General features: G+C 40.1%; 1 protein-coding gene across 6 annotated transcripts in view; it reads right to left on the bottom strand.

The window, feature by feature from the left end:
* The window catches only part of tp63 (tumor protein p63), a 44,549-nt gene extending 30,152 nt beyond the window's left edge, over positions 1 to 14,397 (bottom strand). For 5 of the 6 annotated variants that reach the window (XM_074634498.1, XM_074634497.1, XM_074634500.1 and 2 more), the window contains exon 1: positions 3,168 to 3,319. In XM_074634498.1, coding sequence (XP_074490599.1) covers positions 3,168 to 3,209 — 42 coding nt within the window. In that variant the 5' untranslated portion in view covers positions 3,210 to 3,319. Of the gene's footprint in view, positions 1 to 3,167; positions 3,320 to 14,081; positions 14,212 to 14,302 lie in introns of those variants that run through there. The other variant, XM_074634502.1, reaches the window with a different exon arrangement.
* Positions 14,398 to 14,792: the final 395 nt, after the last annotated feature.

Here is a 14,792-nt window from a genome sequence, read left to right as displayed (position 1 = left end):
CATGATGTGCTCGTATATCACACTTACAATTACGGCAAACTGCCTGCAAGTCGGAGAGAGACCGGAGAAAACGCAACCCGCTACTACCAATATTTGTAAGAGACTTTCCAGGAAAACAAACCCAAAGTTTTCTGATAATAAGCGGACTTTGCAACTCTGTTTGGGGCTCCTCCACCAGAAACATCAGAGTTAGAGAGACTTATTAAAAGAGTTAAAATAATAAGTTCACTGCAGCAGTATTTTTATGTAAAACTTTTGATTTGACCTTTAACTCCCAGGAAAGAAAACAGAATAATTCTCCCCTCTGGTGTGAAGTTGGCGTGTGAATCTCTGACATAAATAATAATAATATTCATCAGTTTTTATTTATTTTGCTGCTTGAGTCACTCACTGAAGCTCCTTTCAGACACAACGTGACAACGCCACCACTGACCTCTGACACACCTTATTTCTAACGGCTTGCACAACGTCAATCAATTTAATTTAATTTTTGAAAGCCGTGATAGTAAAAAGAACACACCACCATCCGCATAACATCTCAGTGAAAACATGTTTAGGATTTTATGCAATCAGAACGGATGGATTTGCATTTATAACAGTCGCTGTAACATCCAACACATCACAGCCCTACCTCTACGAAATGAAATGAAGTTTTCACTGAGTTCATCTCTGCATATAAACAACTTGCACAACTTGATATTTCTGATATTTTCTAACAGCCCTGAACTCCACACAGCCGTCTAAATGATAAATGTCCTCTCTTCTATCTGAACATAGACGACGTTGTTATCTCTGTTAGATCCAGTAGTTAGAGTTAGAGGACCCGGAGGGGAATAGCTCCCATTCCTCCCAGTCGTCCATGTTGGACCACAGAGAGGATCAGAGGGGGGTGATGAGTGACCACGGGGGGGGGAGGCATTAAAGGCTCAGCAGGGTGGGGGGGTTGTTGGGGGTTGAGGTGGGGCCGGGTGGGGGTCTATCTACACCTTCTATACCTGCTGGGGGGGGGCAGAGTAGGTGATTGTATCTACATCAACACACCATTAAAGCAATTAGGATCCAGCACTAAACAGCAGCGCCTGGCTGCAGCGGCTCCCCGGAGACTGGGGGGGGGGGAACCTGATCCCTCACACCCTGAGAGAAGAGCTGGACTCCACTTAAAGACCCCCCCACACCCACACCCACACCCCCGCACCCCCGCTCAACAACTTAAAAGACAGTGACCTGACACACCTGCTATCTGCAACCTGCAATCTATCAGCGCTCTGGGACGTTCAGAGTCTCTGATAGAGAGGACGGAGACGCTGGAAACACTAGAAGAAGAAGACGACGCCGGACTTCACTGAAGAAAACACAAACTCTACAGTCACAGATAAACTACACAATAAACTACAGCATGTGTTCACATATCAAATATAGAAACACAAGAAGACGACGATGGCGACGCCGGAGTTCACTGAAGAAACCAAACTGGAGTCTATAGATACAGATAAACTAGTCTATAGATAGAGACTGAAACTACAGCATGAATTCACAGAGATAATATAAATACTGCAGGCCTGATCTCTTTGTAACATGACAGTTCAACTGAATTGATGCATATGTACATATTCAATTTAATGTTAAATTAATTAATCTGTATGTATGTTTTATTTGATCAATTTTGTGTTTGCTGGCTTTTTTATTTTTTATTTATTTTTATTTATTTAATTTTGTTATTTACAACTTTAAAAAAAAATACATATCTATTTTTTTAAATTTTACTACTTCATTTTGAACCATCATTCCCTGTGTAGAGATGTTAGTATGCATTATTTTGTCTAGGCAGTGTGGGGGTGGGGGGGAGTTGGGAGAAAGTGAAAATGCTCGATGTTAAATATCTGTGAAAAATTTTCTTTTTCTTAAATAAAAATATTATTAAAAAAAAATGTAATTGATGCACAAAAAAAACACTGTTTCCAAAATCACAATAATTTAATTTTCCCTGATGGAAGCTGAAAGTAAGTTCACTACAAAGTATTTATCATATTTAATTCACTTTTTAAAAAACTCTGCAAACACAGACCCATCCATCATGAAGCTTCACTTTCTCACTGAAACATTAGAATAAAACCTCTCATTTGTTTTTCTCAAACCAAGAAATGTAATGTTTCCTGATGGAAAAAGAAAAGTAACTTCAGCACAAACTTCTTTTTCATATTTAAAACCTCCTTTAAGTGTTTACTCTGCAAACACAGATCCATCCATCATGACGCTTCACTTTCTGACTGAAACAAATGAAAATGAAAACTGTGATTTATTTTTTCTCAAACTAAGAAATTTAATGCAAAACAGTGTTTTTTTTTTACTTTGTGGTTTGTTTTGTGAAAGAACAAAAGATTTAATGTCGATGTCAGACATCTTGGACAAAGAAATAAATTAAAACTCTCTCTCTGACTTCTTAATCAAATAAATCTCTAAATAATATCAGAATAGCTTCAGGTTCAGGTTCTGGTTCTGCTTCTGGTTCTGGTTCTGCTTCTGCTCAGGTTGCTTTAATAAATAAAGTTAAATAAATAAGTTTGGTTGGCAGTAAAAAGACTTGAAGTTCTGCATCGAGACGAACAGAGAAACAGATAAAAACAGTTCAGAGCTCCACTGATCCCTAAAACCACTAAAACACAAAGAATAAATATCAATAAATAAATAAGAAGAGTAATATCACAATCCTTTCTAATCATTTTAAATAACCTACAGTTTGATGTTTTTTATATTCTTTATATTTCCCAGCTTCTCCGTGAAAGCAGCAGAACCGTCTCACCACAGAAAACCAGATTTAATTCACTTATTCAACGTTGAACTCAGATTAAATCACTTCAGCTGAATAAATCACTTCAGCTGAATAAATCAGTGCCAGATCACACAAAGGACGTCCAGGTGTTTACATTCCCCTGCTGCTCTCACACAGGTGTGCACGCAAACACACACACACACACACACACACGCACACACACACACACATACCGCCAAATGTACAACCATCTTCCTGTTGTTAGCTGGTGATATTTTCTGTAACTTTAACCCCCTGGTTATCTATCACCCCCAGTGATAGATAACCCCCCCACCGGATCACTGAGGCCTGTGACGGTGCTGAGGTTCTGCGGTTCTGGTTCTGGTTGTGGTCTTACCTCGCTGTAGGACGTGGTGGAGCCCGTCTCCAGGTACAACATGTTGGCGCTGAGGTTGAGCAGAGCTGCTGCCGTTTGCTCCACTGGCTCCAGGGTTCCTCAAATCTCTTCGGCTCACTCTGAAGGACTGATGTGGACTACACAGATGCAGAGTGGACTAGCAGAAAGCTTCTATAGGAATCTATGGGGAGGTCATATATACCGAGGGGGACGAGGACGGGGTGTGGGGGGGGAGGACTCTAAGGAGGATACCTGTCCAATACCTGAGAGCTGAGTCCACACCCATCTCCTTCCCTGCTCTTTGAAGCTGAGCAGAGCTCCTCACAGGAACTCCTTCCTACTGAATAGAAACTCAACGTCTCGCTGCTGCGTTCACTGTCTCTATGCCTTTTCTTTACTTTAAGAATAAAATAGAACTATACAGATAAAAACACTGCATAAATGTATTTGTATCTCCATGATCCTACCTGTTATATAAAGTCAACATTAGTTTAATGCATCCTCATGGTGCATGATGTTAAAACACGGACGTGGATGATAATAAGACAGATTTATTAGAGACCAGCAGGCCCAGAGTGAGGAGCAGCGTGACCAGATCTTGCAACAGAAACAAGACAAAAGAAGAAACTCTCCCCCAAAAACAAGCCCCAAAACCAGCCGTCAGTATGAGAGAGAGACGTCGCGTCATGGATGCATGAATTTATTTTGGAGTGCATGCAATACATTACATTTTGCATCCATTTTTAACTTGTAATTTTGCAAGATTAGATCTAGATTTAGATGGGGGGTTGTGTTCAGATCCTGCAACAAGAACAGGACAAACTAGAGCTGTCTGGAGGAGAGAGACATCAACTCTGTCCCCATGATGTTAAAACATGGATGTGGATGATAATAAGACAGATTTATTGGAGGCCAGCAGGCCCAGAGTGAGGAGCAGCGTTGCCAGATCTTGCAACAGAAGCTCCCTCCAAAACCAGCAGTCAGTATGAGAGAGAGTTCATGTCATATATATGTAGGAATTTATTTTGGAGTGCATGCAATACATTACATTTTGCATCCATTTTTAGCTTGTAACTTTACCCTTTTTTTCTTGTTATAAACTTCAAGTTGAACTTTTCATGTCATTTTTGCATCAATTTTTAATTGATTTTACAAGATTAGATGTAGATTTAGATGGGGGGGGGGGGGTTGTGTTCAGATCCTGCAACAGGACAAACTGGAGCGGTCTAGAGGAGAGAGACATCAACTCTGTCCTCATGATGTTTAAACATGGACGTGGATGATAATAAGACAGATTTATTAGAGACCAGCAGGCCCAGAGTGAGGAGCAGCGTTGCCAGATCTTGCAACAGAAGCTCCCTCCAAAACCAGCAGTCAGTATGAGAGAGAGTTCATGTCATATATATGTAGGAATTTATTTTGGAGTGCATGCAATACATTACATTTTGCATCCATTTTTAGCTTGTAACTTTACCCTTTTTTTCTTGTTATAAACTTCAAGTTGAACTTTTCATGTCATTTTTGCATCAATTTTTAATTGATTTTACAAGATTAGATGTAGATTTAGATGGGGGGGGGGGGGGTTGTGTTCAGATCCTGCAACAGGACAAACTGGAGCGGTCTAGAGGAGAGAGACATCAACTCTGTCCTCATGATGTTTAAACATGGACGTGGATGATAATAAGACAGATTTATTAGAGACCAGCAGGCCCAGAGTGAGGAGCAGCGTTGCCAGATCTTGCAACAGAAACAAGCCCAAAAAACCCAAACAAGCGACCTCACCTAGCGACAACAACATGAGAGATATCTCTCCTCAAACACATCAGAGACGGCTCCAACCGGTCCACTTTCAACATCACTAATCAAAACTCACCTTTTTAAAACTGCTTTTAATGATTAATGTTGTGTGTTTTATGTTTTTATGAAGTCCTTGTTTTATGATCTTTTTATCTTTGTAAAGTGTCTTTGAGTTTTTAGAAAAGCGCTATTTAAATAAAATGTATTATTATTATTATGTATATGTATGAATTTATTTTTGGATTGCATGCATTACATTGCATTTTTGCATCCATTATTCACTTGTAACTTCACATTTTTCTAGACTAAACTCAAACAAGTTGAACATTTTGTTTTATTTCTGCAGAGACGGTGAATGTAATGTGGGTAAACCTCAGTGAAGAGAACGCTGCTGCGTTTCTTTTATGTTATTCGGTGCTAACATGTTGAACCGGATCGGCATGATGTGCTCGTACATCACACTTACAATTACGACAAACAGCCTTCGAATCGTCGGAGAGAGACCGGAGCCCAAATCAGCAGCTACACTTTAGAAACAAGCCCCAAAACAACGCAGCCAACTACCGATATTAGTACGAGACCTTCCAGGAAAACCAGCCCAAAGTGTCTGATAGTCAGCAGACGTCAGTCCCAGAGTGAGGAGAGGATTCTGGGTCTGTGAGAGTTCAGGTCTACGGTAGGCCTGGTACCTCGTTAGCATGAGAATCAGTGTCCTCTCTGCATCCTAAAGCAGGAACACAAAGGGACTCCTGTAGACTGCTTGTATCTATCAGACGGGACTGATGTAGATCTGTTGTGGAAACATGCGTTGAGTCTAGATCCTCTAACGCTGACCGGCTCTACAGACGGGACATTATACCAGTAAAAGACACCATGATCTACCTGCATGAGGAGCTGAACGTGATGCATTCAGGTCCACTGGATTTATCACATACTTTTAACGCCACTATTTCTTTAATGCATTAACACAACTTGTGATTTTTAGGTCGTAGCGGCTCAGTTTTAAAGCTAGAGAGAATATACCGGTATCATAGTAAACTAGAGAACCTGATGAATCCATCGGTACCAACCATGTCAGACTAGCTGGTCATGAAGGAGGTTAAATAACGCTCCAAACTTACGCTAAATGTTGGAGAGGAAAAACTGTCATGTCCATGTTCAAAGGGGTCCCTTGACCTCTGACCTCCAGATCAGTGAATGTAAATGGGTTCTATGGGTACCCACGAGTCTCCCCTTTACAGACATGCCCACTTTATGATAATCACTAAGCAAGGCCCGAAACAAGCGACCTTACCGACCTGACGTTACCGCAGTATGACCAGAGAGGAGGCCACTAGATCACTTCATATATACTGTGGGTAGGAATCTATTTGGGATTTCCTGCATTTCATTTGATTTTTGCATCCATTTATAACTTTACATTTCTCTTGATATAAACTTAAAGAATTGGTTTCATTTTTGCAGTGATGTGCTCCTCCAGTTTATCACAGTTACAGCAAACATCCTCTGAATCATCCCCCAGCGGAGGGGGAATCTAGTCTTTAAGTCCACTTAGTAGCTGACATTGTTAGCTGAGATTTGTCTCAGAGCAATCCTCTGAGTGTTGATGAGGAGAGAAACAGGAGCCCAAACAAACAACTACACTTTAGAAACCAAGCCCCTAAACAACGCAGCCCGCTGCCACCGAGACTAGTGAGACACTTTACAGGAGAACAAGCCCAAAGTCTGATAATCAGCAGACAGCGGTGGAGGTGGAGGAACTCTGAACAGTTAACATGAGTCAGTTGTGTTCTGGCAGCTCTAGATGACAAAGGGAGGAGACACATCACTGGTGTGACTCCAGAGCCGGGGGATGGGGGGTCGGCGGGGGGGTCGGGTCTCTTGCCCTGTGGTCACACTCATCTGAAAGCTGTCTGAAAACTTAAGCACAGCAATGAGCTGCAGTCAGTGTCTCCAATCAGCAGCCACACCCTGGTGGTCCCAGCTCCCCCGAGTCCCCCGAGGCCCCCGAGGGCCCCGAGCCCTCAGCTCAGCTCATCAACACTTTAAAGAGCCCCATTCACTGGACTCCCCCAGTACCAGGTCTCAGGTAGGACTCATTAGTTCAGCTAAACTAACATCACATTATGTTAAAACAACGCTGCATCTGAAGACGAGTTAGAGTACTGAAGGAGACGCTGGACTTGGTCACACTTTTTATCCGGACATTTTTGATTTTTTTTTTTTTACTTTTCAGACTTCTTTAAAACTTTTTTTTTTTTTACTTCTTTGACTTTTTGATTTTTTTTTACTTTTTCGAACACTTTTCAGAATTTTTTTTTTTGTAACTTCTTTTTGACTTGTTTTTAACCTGTTTTCAGACTTTTTTCCGAAAAAATTTCAGATTTTTTTTCAAATTTTTTTTTCAGATTTTTCTAAAACCTTTTTTTTTTTTTACATCTTTGACTATTTTTATTTTTTCGAAAATTTTTCAAACCTTTTTTTAGAATTTTTTTTCAGACTTTTTAAAAAACTTTTTTTTGACTTTTTTTTTCTCCATTTTTCAGACTTTTATTTATTTTATTTTTTTTCGGACATTTTGGACTTTTTTTGTCACAGAATTTTTGTTAAACTTTTTTTTTTTTTACATTTTTCAGTTGTTTTTTTTACTCTTTTTACTTTTTTTTCAGCCATTTCTCGTTCATTTTTCTCTGTTACGTTTGGAGGGAATTTAATCGCAGATTATGTTTGTTTTTTATGTATCACAAATTTGTTTGTAATGACCGTCCACGGATGTCAGCATGAAATTAATTTAATCCATGTAATAATGAACCAGGAAGTATAGAGAGCGGTGAACGGCGTGTAGGGAGGAGGTCGGGGTGGATGGGTGGGTCTATAAACACCAGACTTTCACCAGGAGACCTCTGTTGGTTCCCCGTATGAGGCCAGAAGTCAACGTTGATTTATTTGTAACTGTACTTCAGTTACAGAACTTCTAATGTCGCTTAAACCTAATAAAGTTGTTTCCTGAGAAGACGGAAGTTTATTTTGAAAAGACTGGAGTGAAAATTTACGCTGAACATTTGTAGGAAAACGTACGAAAAATGAAAAATAACTCCTGGTAATAAATACAAACTGTTTTAAGAGAATACGTTAAATAAACAAGCCGAACATCATACACAGATCCCCTTGCTACAACAGACTCAGTCCAGGACCAGGACCAGCTAAAGAGCTGATCCAGGGGCTCAGACCAAAGAGGCTTTACTAGAGTTGTTCCCTTTAAAGAGCCGCTGGTTAAGTCGGGTAGATTAGTTCAGTATCAGGTGTCAGACTGCAGAGACACCTGCTGAGGAGAGACGGAGCATCACCTGGGTGGTAAAACCTCCACTACCAACTGATCCCGATGCTGCTGTTAAAGGGACTGTTTGTAACTTATATATATATCCCCCTCAATCATGAAGGGCCTCCGGTGTAAAACCTAAATGAATGTGCGGATCAATGATCTGCTGTGGCGACCCCTGTGTCACCTCAGTGTGCTCCACAAAAATCAGCCACATCCTCCGTTTGAACTGACAAATAATCAGTTAAATCATCTGTCATCTGTTAAATAAAGGTCAAATTAATCAAATTAATAAACAGGCTGACGATCAAACACAAGATGGAAATAACAAGTTTAATGTTTAAATGTCTGCTGTGAGGATGTTAAAGAAGTTTAACAATAGAATAAAATAAAGAGAGAAAGAGATCAATTAAATGCAGCTCTATTTGCTTTTTTTTCATTTATTTGAGTAAAACAGAGTTCATCTCGTCGCTGCATCAGAATCAGAATCAGGTGTGCTGGCTCTGTTGGTTCTGAGCAGCTGATGAAGAGCTCAGCTGATTACTGACTGATTCTCTCGTTCAGATCACAGCGTTGTCTTTTAGAAAGAGAAATCATCTCTGTATTTAGTGTTCAGACCTTCAACACCTCAACTAACTATCTCAAACAGATCCACCACTTGTTGACCTGTTATTGGTCTGATTCTCCTCATCACATCTTCCTTCTTCAGGTGCAGGAAAATAAACCGTAAATCTCTAAAAGAGACTTTTAGTTCCTGATTTAGTTTATGAGTTTAGTTCGTGGAGCGCAGATCAAATACAGTAACCAGATGTTGTCCCATGATGGAGGATTGTTCTTTATCTCTAACGTCATGTATCTTATTTATCTTCATAAAACTAAATACTGTCTTCCACAAAATTATAAATTTACATTTACATTACCAGTTTATATTTACTCATGTTTATATTTAAGCTCTATATTTTAACTGCACTATTATTTATGCCTTAAATTATAATTTTGCTTTTACATTTACTTGTGTGATTTATCCTTTTATTTATATATATATATATATATATATATTATGAGCATTGTTGAAGATAATTTTGGACATTTTTCAGACCTATTTTAAATTTTTTCTTACTTTTTGGATTTTTTTTTTGCATTTTTCAGACTTATTTTCAGATTTTTTTCAGACATTCTTTGATTTTTATTTATTGATTTTTTTACTTTTTTTCCAAACATTTTCCACACATTTTTCGGACTTTTATTTATTTATTCATTTATTTTTTTTAACTTTTTCGACTTTTTTTGCATTTTTCAGACATTTTTTCAAATTTTTTTCAGACATTTTTTATTTTTATTTTTATTTTATTTTTTTTTCAAACATTTTTCAGACTTTTTTCGGACATGTTTTTTTAAATTTATTTGTATTACTTACTTTGACAGAGCAGGTGACGTAGTATATTGTGTGATTGTTAATGAAAGTTTGTTGATGGGTCAACAAACACAGTTTAAAACTGTTTAAAACTGATTAAAACTATTTAAAACTGTTTAAAACTGATTAAAACTGTTTAAAACTGATTAAAACTGTTTAAAACTGATTAAAACTGATTAAAACTGAATAAAACTGTTTAAAACTGAGACCGTAATCCAGGAGAAAATATGTTTCCCTCGACTTGTAATTAACTTTACCGTTTAGTCATTTTATTTGAGACGCGCAGTTTCCTAAAATATTTGCATGTTCAGACAAACGAAGCGACGGACTGTTGACTTTAGCGTCTTCAGCGTCTTCAGGTGGACGCAGTGACTCATGAAGAAGAAGAAAACATCTGTTGTTGGCATGGTAACAGGAATGATTACAACACCTGAGGCTGATTCTTCAGAATGAAACTAAACAGAAAAATTAAATCAGATTTTTACTTGTGTGATTTCCCCTTTTATATATATTTACATATGTTATGATCATTGTTGAAGGAAACTGACAAATAAAGACTTTTTTTCAGGCATTTTTTGGACATTTTCACAACATTTTGCAGACTTTTTAAAAAAAAATTGTTTTACATTTTTTCTGGCATTTTTCAGACTTTTTTTTCTTTAGGGCCAATAATATATTAGTAGTATTTACTATTTCTAAAATGTTTCTATGATATTTATTTTGATTCATTAAATTTGATTTAATTTAATTTAATTATAATTTATATTTGACTCACTATTTTTTTTCTCAATGTTATATTTAATATCTGCTTGTTTAATGTTAATCTGGATGTTTCCTCCATGTGGGAGTATCAGACAGCGTCCGTTAGCTCTGCTCTGATTGGCCCAACCGGAGAGTAGATTGACTCTCAATCATGCAGATCACAATCACCTGAGTGATGGGGGGGGGGGTCTATATGTTGGTTGTTCTGCTGTGTGATGCTGGTTTGATAACACCCGACAGAGAGCAGATCTGTAGTTTGATTCTTCAGCTTTAACGTTAGAGGGAACGTCTGCAGGAAGCAGCAGAGATCAGGGATGGTTAAATATGCAAAGTGGCTGCTAGATGTTCTTCACCTAACAGCCAAAAGAACACTGATAATGTGAGTGGCTGGTAGATTCTGGAGTCCAGCAGCCACAGTTGCAGGTAGAGAAAGCTGCTCCCACATTAAGACACATCCAAACAGCGCCCTGTAATAAGATCTGATCTGATCTGAGTCGTGTGTTGACGGAGCTACTCGGCTGTAAAGTAGTTTAAACTCTATTCTCCTCCACGCACAGCTGATCACGGCGTTATCTGGTGTAAGATCAGCTGTTTGGGGTTGGATATAGCGTTCCTCCATGTTATTCTACCTCCACCCAGCAGAGAGGAGACACGTACTGATAGATGAGAGCTGCTGGGAGCTCCACAGAGGCAGGTGCTGATTTAAAGTGTTGCCCCGAAGCTACAGAGAGAAAAACATCCAGCAGAAGAAGAAGAAGAAGGAATTTCAGATTAAACATGAACCCTCCACAATACCAATCAGCCCCCCCCAGGGCCCTAAACAGCATCTAATGACTCCGAGAGAGGCAGGGAGGGCAGGGGTCAATTCACCTCTCTTCATCAGCGCTAACCATGGGGGGGGGGGGGGACTGGCAGGACGCCACGGCAGCGAGCTCTCAGCCCCACATGGACGCTGCCCAAGTTGCTGGCGTGCCAATCAGCGCTCCACGCCCCTCTTCGGCGTGGAGGGGGGGTGGAGCCCATTAATCACCGGTTCAGTTCAAGAGAGCACAGTTCCCCCTGGGGGGGTGTGCAGGCTGACATTACTCAGCTCCTTCAACTACTTTTTATTTGCTGTTTTTTTCCCGCCCTGGCTGGACAACAGCATTCCTTCAGAGGGAGGGGAACGCCACCATCATCATCATCACCTGTCAGGAGCAGAGCTGGTGAAGAGACGTCCCTCACACGACGGGGTTGGGGGGGGGGGGATTCATACAGAACTAATAAACATCTAATGCAACAAGGTTTGATGTGACTGAACTATAAAGAGCTGCTTCAGCTCGTCTTCAGTCCGACAGGATCAGCTTCCCAAAACAACCAAACTGCATCGTCAGTTACGTTTTGAGGGAATCAAAATGTTCTCTCTTTTGTTTCTGACTCATAACAAATCCATGTAATTAAAATGTGTGTAGGAGGAGGTCGGGGTGGAGGGATGATTCAAACAAACATGGAACTTTCACCCAGGAGACGCCAAGCCTCCAGGAAGAGCGCTGGTTTTGTAGTGTCCAAACGGCGGTACTACAACCTCCGTGTCCGTCACGTGATGCATCAGGCCCAAAAAAGACTTTTCCCATTGACTTCCATTTAGAAAGAGACATCTGTAACTCAGAGGATCATTTATTTTGGGGTGAATTAACTCCCCGGTACGAACACTCTGATAGTCCTGATTTTAAAAAATGAGGTTTTAAAAGTTGTAAACTGCACTAACAGCTGAATCCAGAGTTATTTCCCTTCCTCCGTTCATGTGAATATGAGACCCAGACCGAGGCTGGAGCGCGGGCTGGGAGGAGGAGTTAAAGGAAACGCTACGGCGCTGCTCTTTGAGCCCGACGGAGGAGGAAGATCACCGGATGATCCGGGTTCTTTATCATTGTCCCGCATGAAACCAAATTCAACGTTGACTTTATACTTTTTACGTAACATTGTTTTCCATAACGTTGTTTTCCGTAACGTTGTTTTCCGTAACGTTGTTTTCCGTAACGTTGGTTGTTTTCCGTAACGTTGTTTTCTGTAACGTTGTTTTCTGTAACGTTGTTTTCTGTAACGTTGTTTTCCGTAACGTTGTTTTCCGTAACGTTGTTTTCCGTAACGTTGTTTTCCGTAACGTTGGTTGTTTTCCGTAACGTTGTTTTCTGTAACGTTGTTTTCTGTAACGTTGTTTTCTGTAACGTTGTTTTCCGTAACGTTGTTTTCCGTAACGTTGGTTGTTTTCCGTAACGTTGTTTTCTGTAACGTTGTTTTCCGTAACGTTGTTTTCCGTAACGTTGTTTTCCGTAACGTTGTTTTCCGTAACGTTGGTTGTTTTCCGTAACGTTGTTTTCTGTAACGTTGTTTTCCGTAACGTTGTTTTCTGTAACGTTGTTTTCTGTAACGTTGTTTTCCGTAACGTTGTTTTCCGTAACGTTGGTTGTTTTCTGTAACGTTGTTTTCCGTAATGTTGTTTTCTGTAACGTTGTTTTCTGTAACGTTGTTTTCTGTAACGTTGTTTTCCGTAACGTTGTTTTCCGTAACGTTGTTTTCCGTAACGTTGTTTTCCGTAACGTTATGTTAGAAAGTCTGCCGCGGGCGGTTGTTGTTATTTATGCTCGTTAATGTTGTTACGATATTATTTGAACATGACGTTTCTTCTAACCTTAACCAGAAGTTTAGTCGTCTAAAACCAACCAATCGTTTCACAATGTTAACCACGTGGCGTTGTGTGTTTCTGCAGCGTGACACGAGGCTGATATGAAACGTATTTATGGTTCACAAATGTCGACATTCAACGTTTTCGTGATTTGTAGAAACGTACAATATAAACATTTATTTCTGCTGACTGGATTGTGTTTATGACGCGTCAAAAACCAATGTGATCTAAAATAAAGTAAATCTGTTTCCCTTGAAACGCTGACACTACAGTTTAGTTGTAGGGGGGTTGTGGTGCATATCTGATTCGTAAAAGGTTATTTTGCACTGTGCTTTTATTTGACTGCACTATAAGGTGAATGTGTCGTCACAAAAAGCAAACTAACAACCCTACTTCAGCTCATTTTGATTAAAACACAGGAAACTTCAACATCACTACGTGAAGCACATCATCAGACGGTCTAAAGTCTCATTCTGCCATCAACAGACTGATCTGAGTCTCTGAGTCTCTGAGAGGTCACTAGAGGTCAGCAGGTCAGCAGCTCAGGCTGAATGAGATAAAATCATCACTTTAGAAACACGGCAAGATAAACTGTCTGTTAAACTGCAGCACTTCTTCACATCTGTCCCGGGGAAACTCCGACGTCAATGTGAAAATAGAAAGTACATTCTCTAATGTGACACTATGGAGTTCACCTCTGGAAGTCCCATCAACTCAGACTGAAAGTACATTTAAATAAGAAACTTAGAAATGTCGTAACCTTTTAAAGTTGTTTTAATGTGCAGAGACTCGGCTGTTTGTGGTGAATCGTGTCGAGGGAAATCTGGTCGTTCTGTGTGGCATCACTTGTGTGTTTTAGATCTAAACTTTAAGAACGAGAACTAAATGAGACTGTTTTGACTCACGGCTCAGTTCGACGTTGACGATAGAAAGTAAAAGTGATGTTTGGTTACTCACAGCGAGCGTCTGGTCCGGCTCGTGCATGGTGATACAGTCCATACTGATCTGGATGGTGTTTCCTGGAGACCCGTCAGCCGGAGCGTCTCTGAAGTTCAGCTCGATGGGCTGGACCGAATGAACCGCCGATCTGAAACACAACGATCAGATAATACTGAGGAATAAACTTGAGTCTGTTAAGTGTGCAGTATGTGTTTCCATTAACAGCAGTATTGACTCACTGGTCGAGCATCTCGAAGAGCTGGTTGAAGACGTCCTGGCTGACGTAGTCGGGGGTCTGAGCCGACTGGTTCTGGGACATGGTGGTGAGGAAGGAGCTCTCTCTCCAGGACAAATGAGACGAAGTGTCTCTGAGTCTGCAGGGAGACACAACCAACCGCCATCACATTAATCTTAATATTCATATTACAAATAAGCAAAACTTTACATTAGAGAGGTGAAGTCCCGCCTCTTCCTGTGGACCACCGTAGTTCAGAAACAACATGAACGGTAGACAACGGAGAGAGTTTTCTGATCCCGTTTGAATTGATCCATGAATCACACAGATGGTGTTTATCAACTTAGTTTCACTTTGTTCTTCCAAAACGAGGAACAAATATTAAAAGAGATGGGAATCACTACAAGTCTGGTCTGTTGAGAGCTGCAGTCATGCGAAAGGAAGGAGCGTTAGTTAGTTAGTTAGTTATCCTGGTTAACTTCAACAAGAGAAAA

Source organism: Sebastes fasciatus, chromosome 5, assembly GCF_043250625.1.
Source record: "Sebastes fasciatus isolate fSebFas1 chromosome 5, fSebFas1.pri, whole genome shotgun sequence".
NCBI lineage: Eukaryota > Metazoa > Chordata > Actinopteri > Perciformes > Sebastidae > Sebastes > Sebastes fasciatus.
This window is presented reverse-complemented; position numbering and strand designations above follow the sequence as displayed.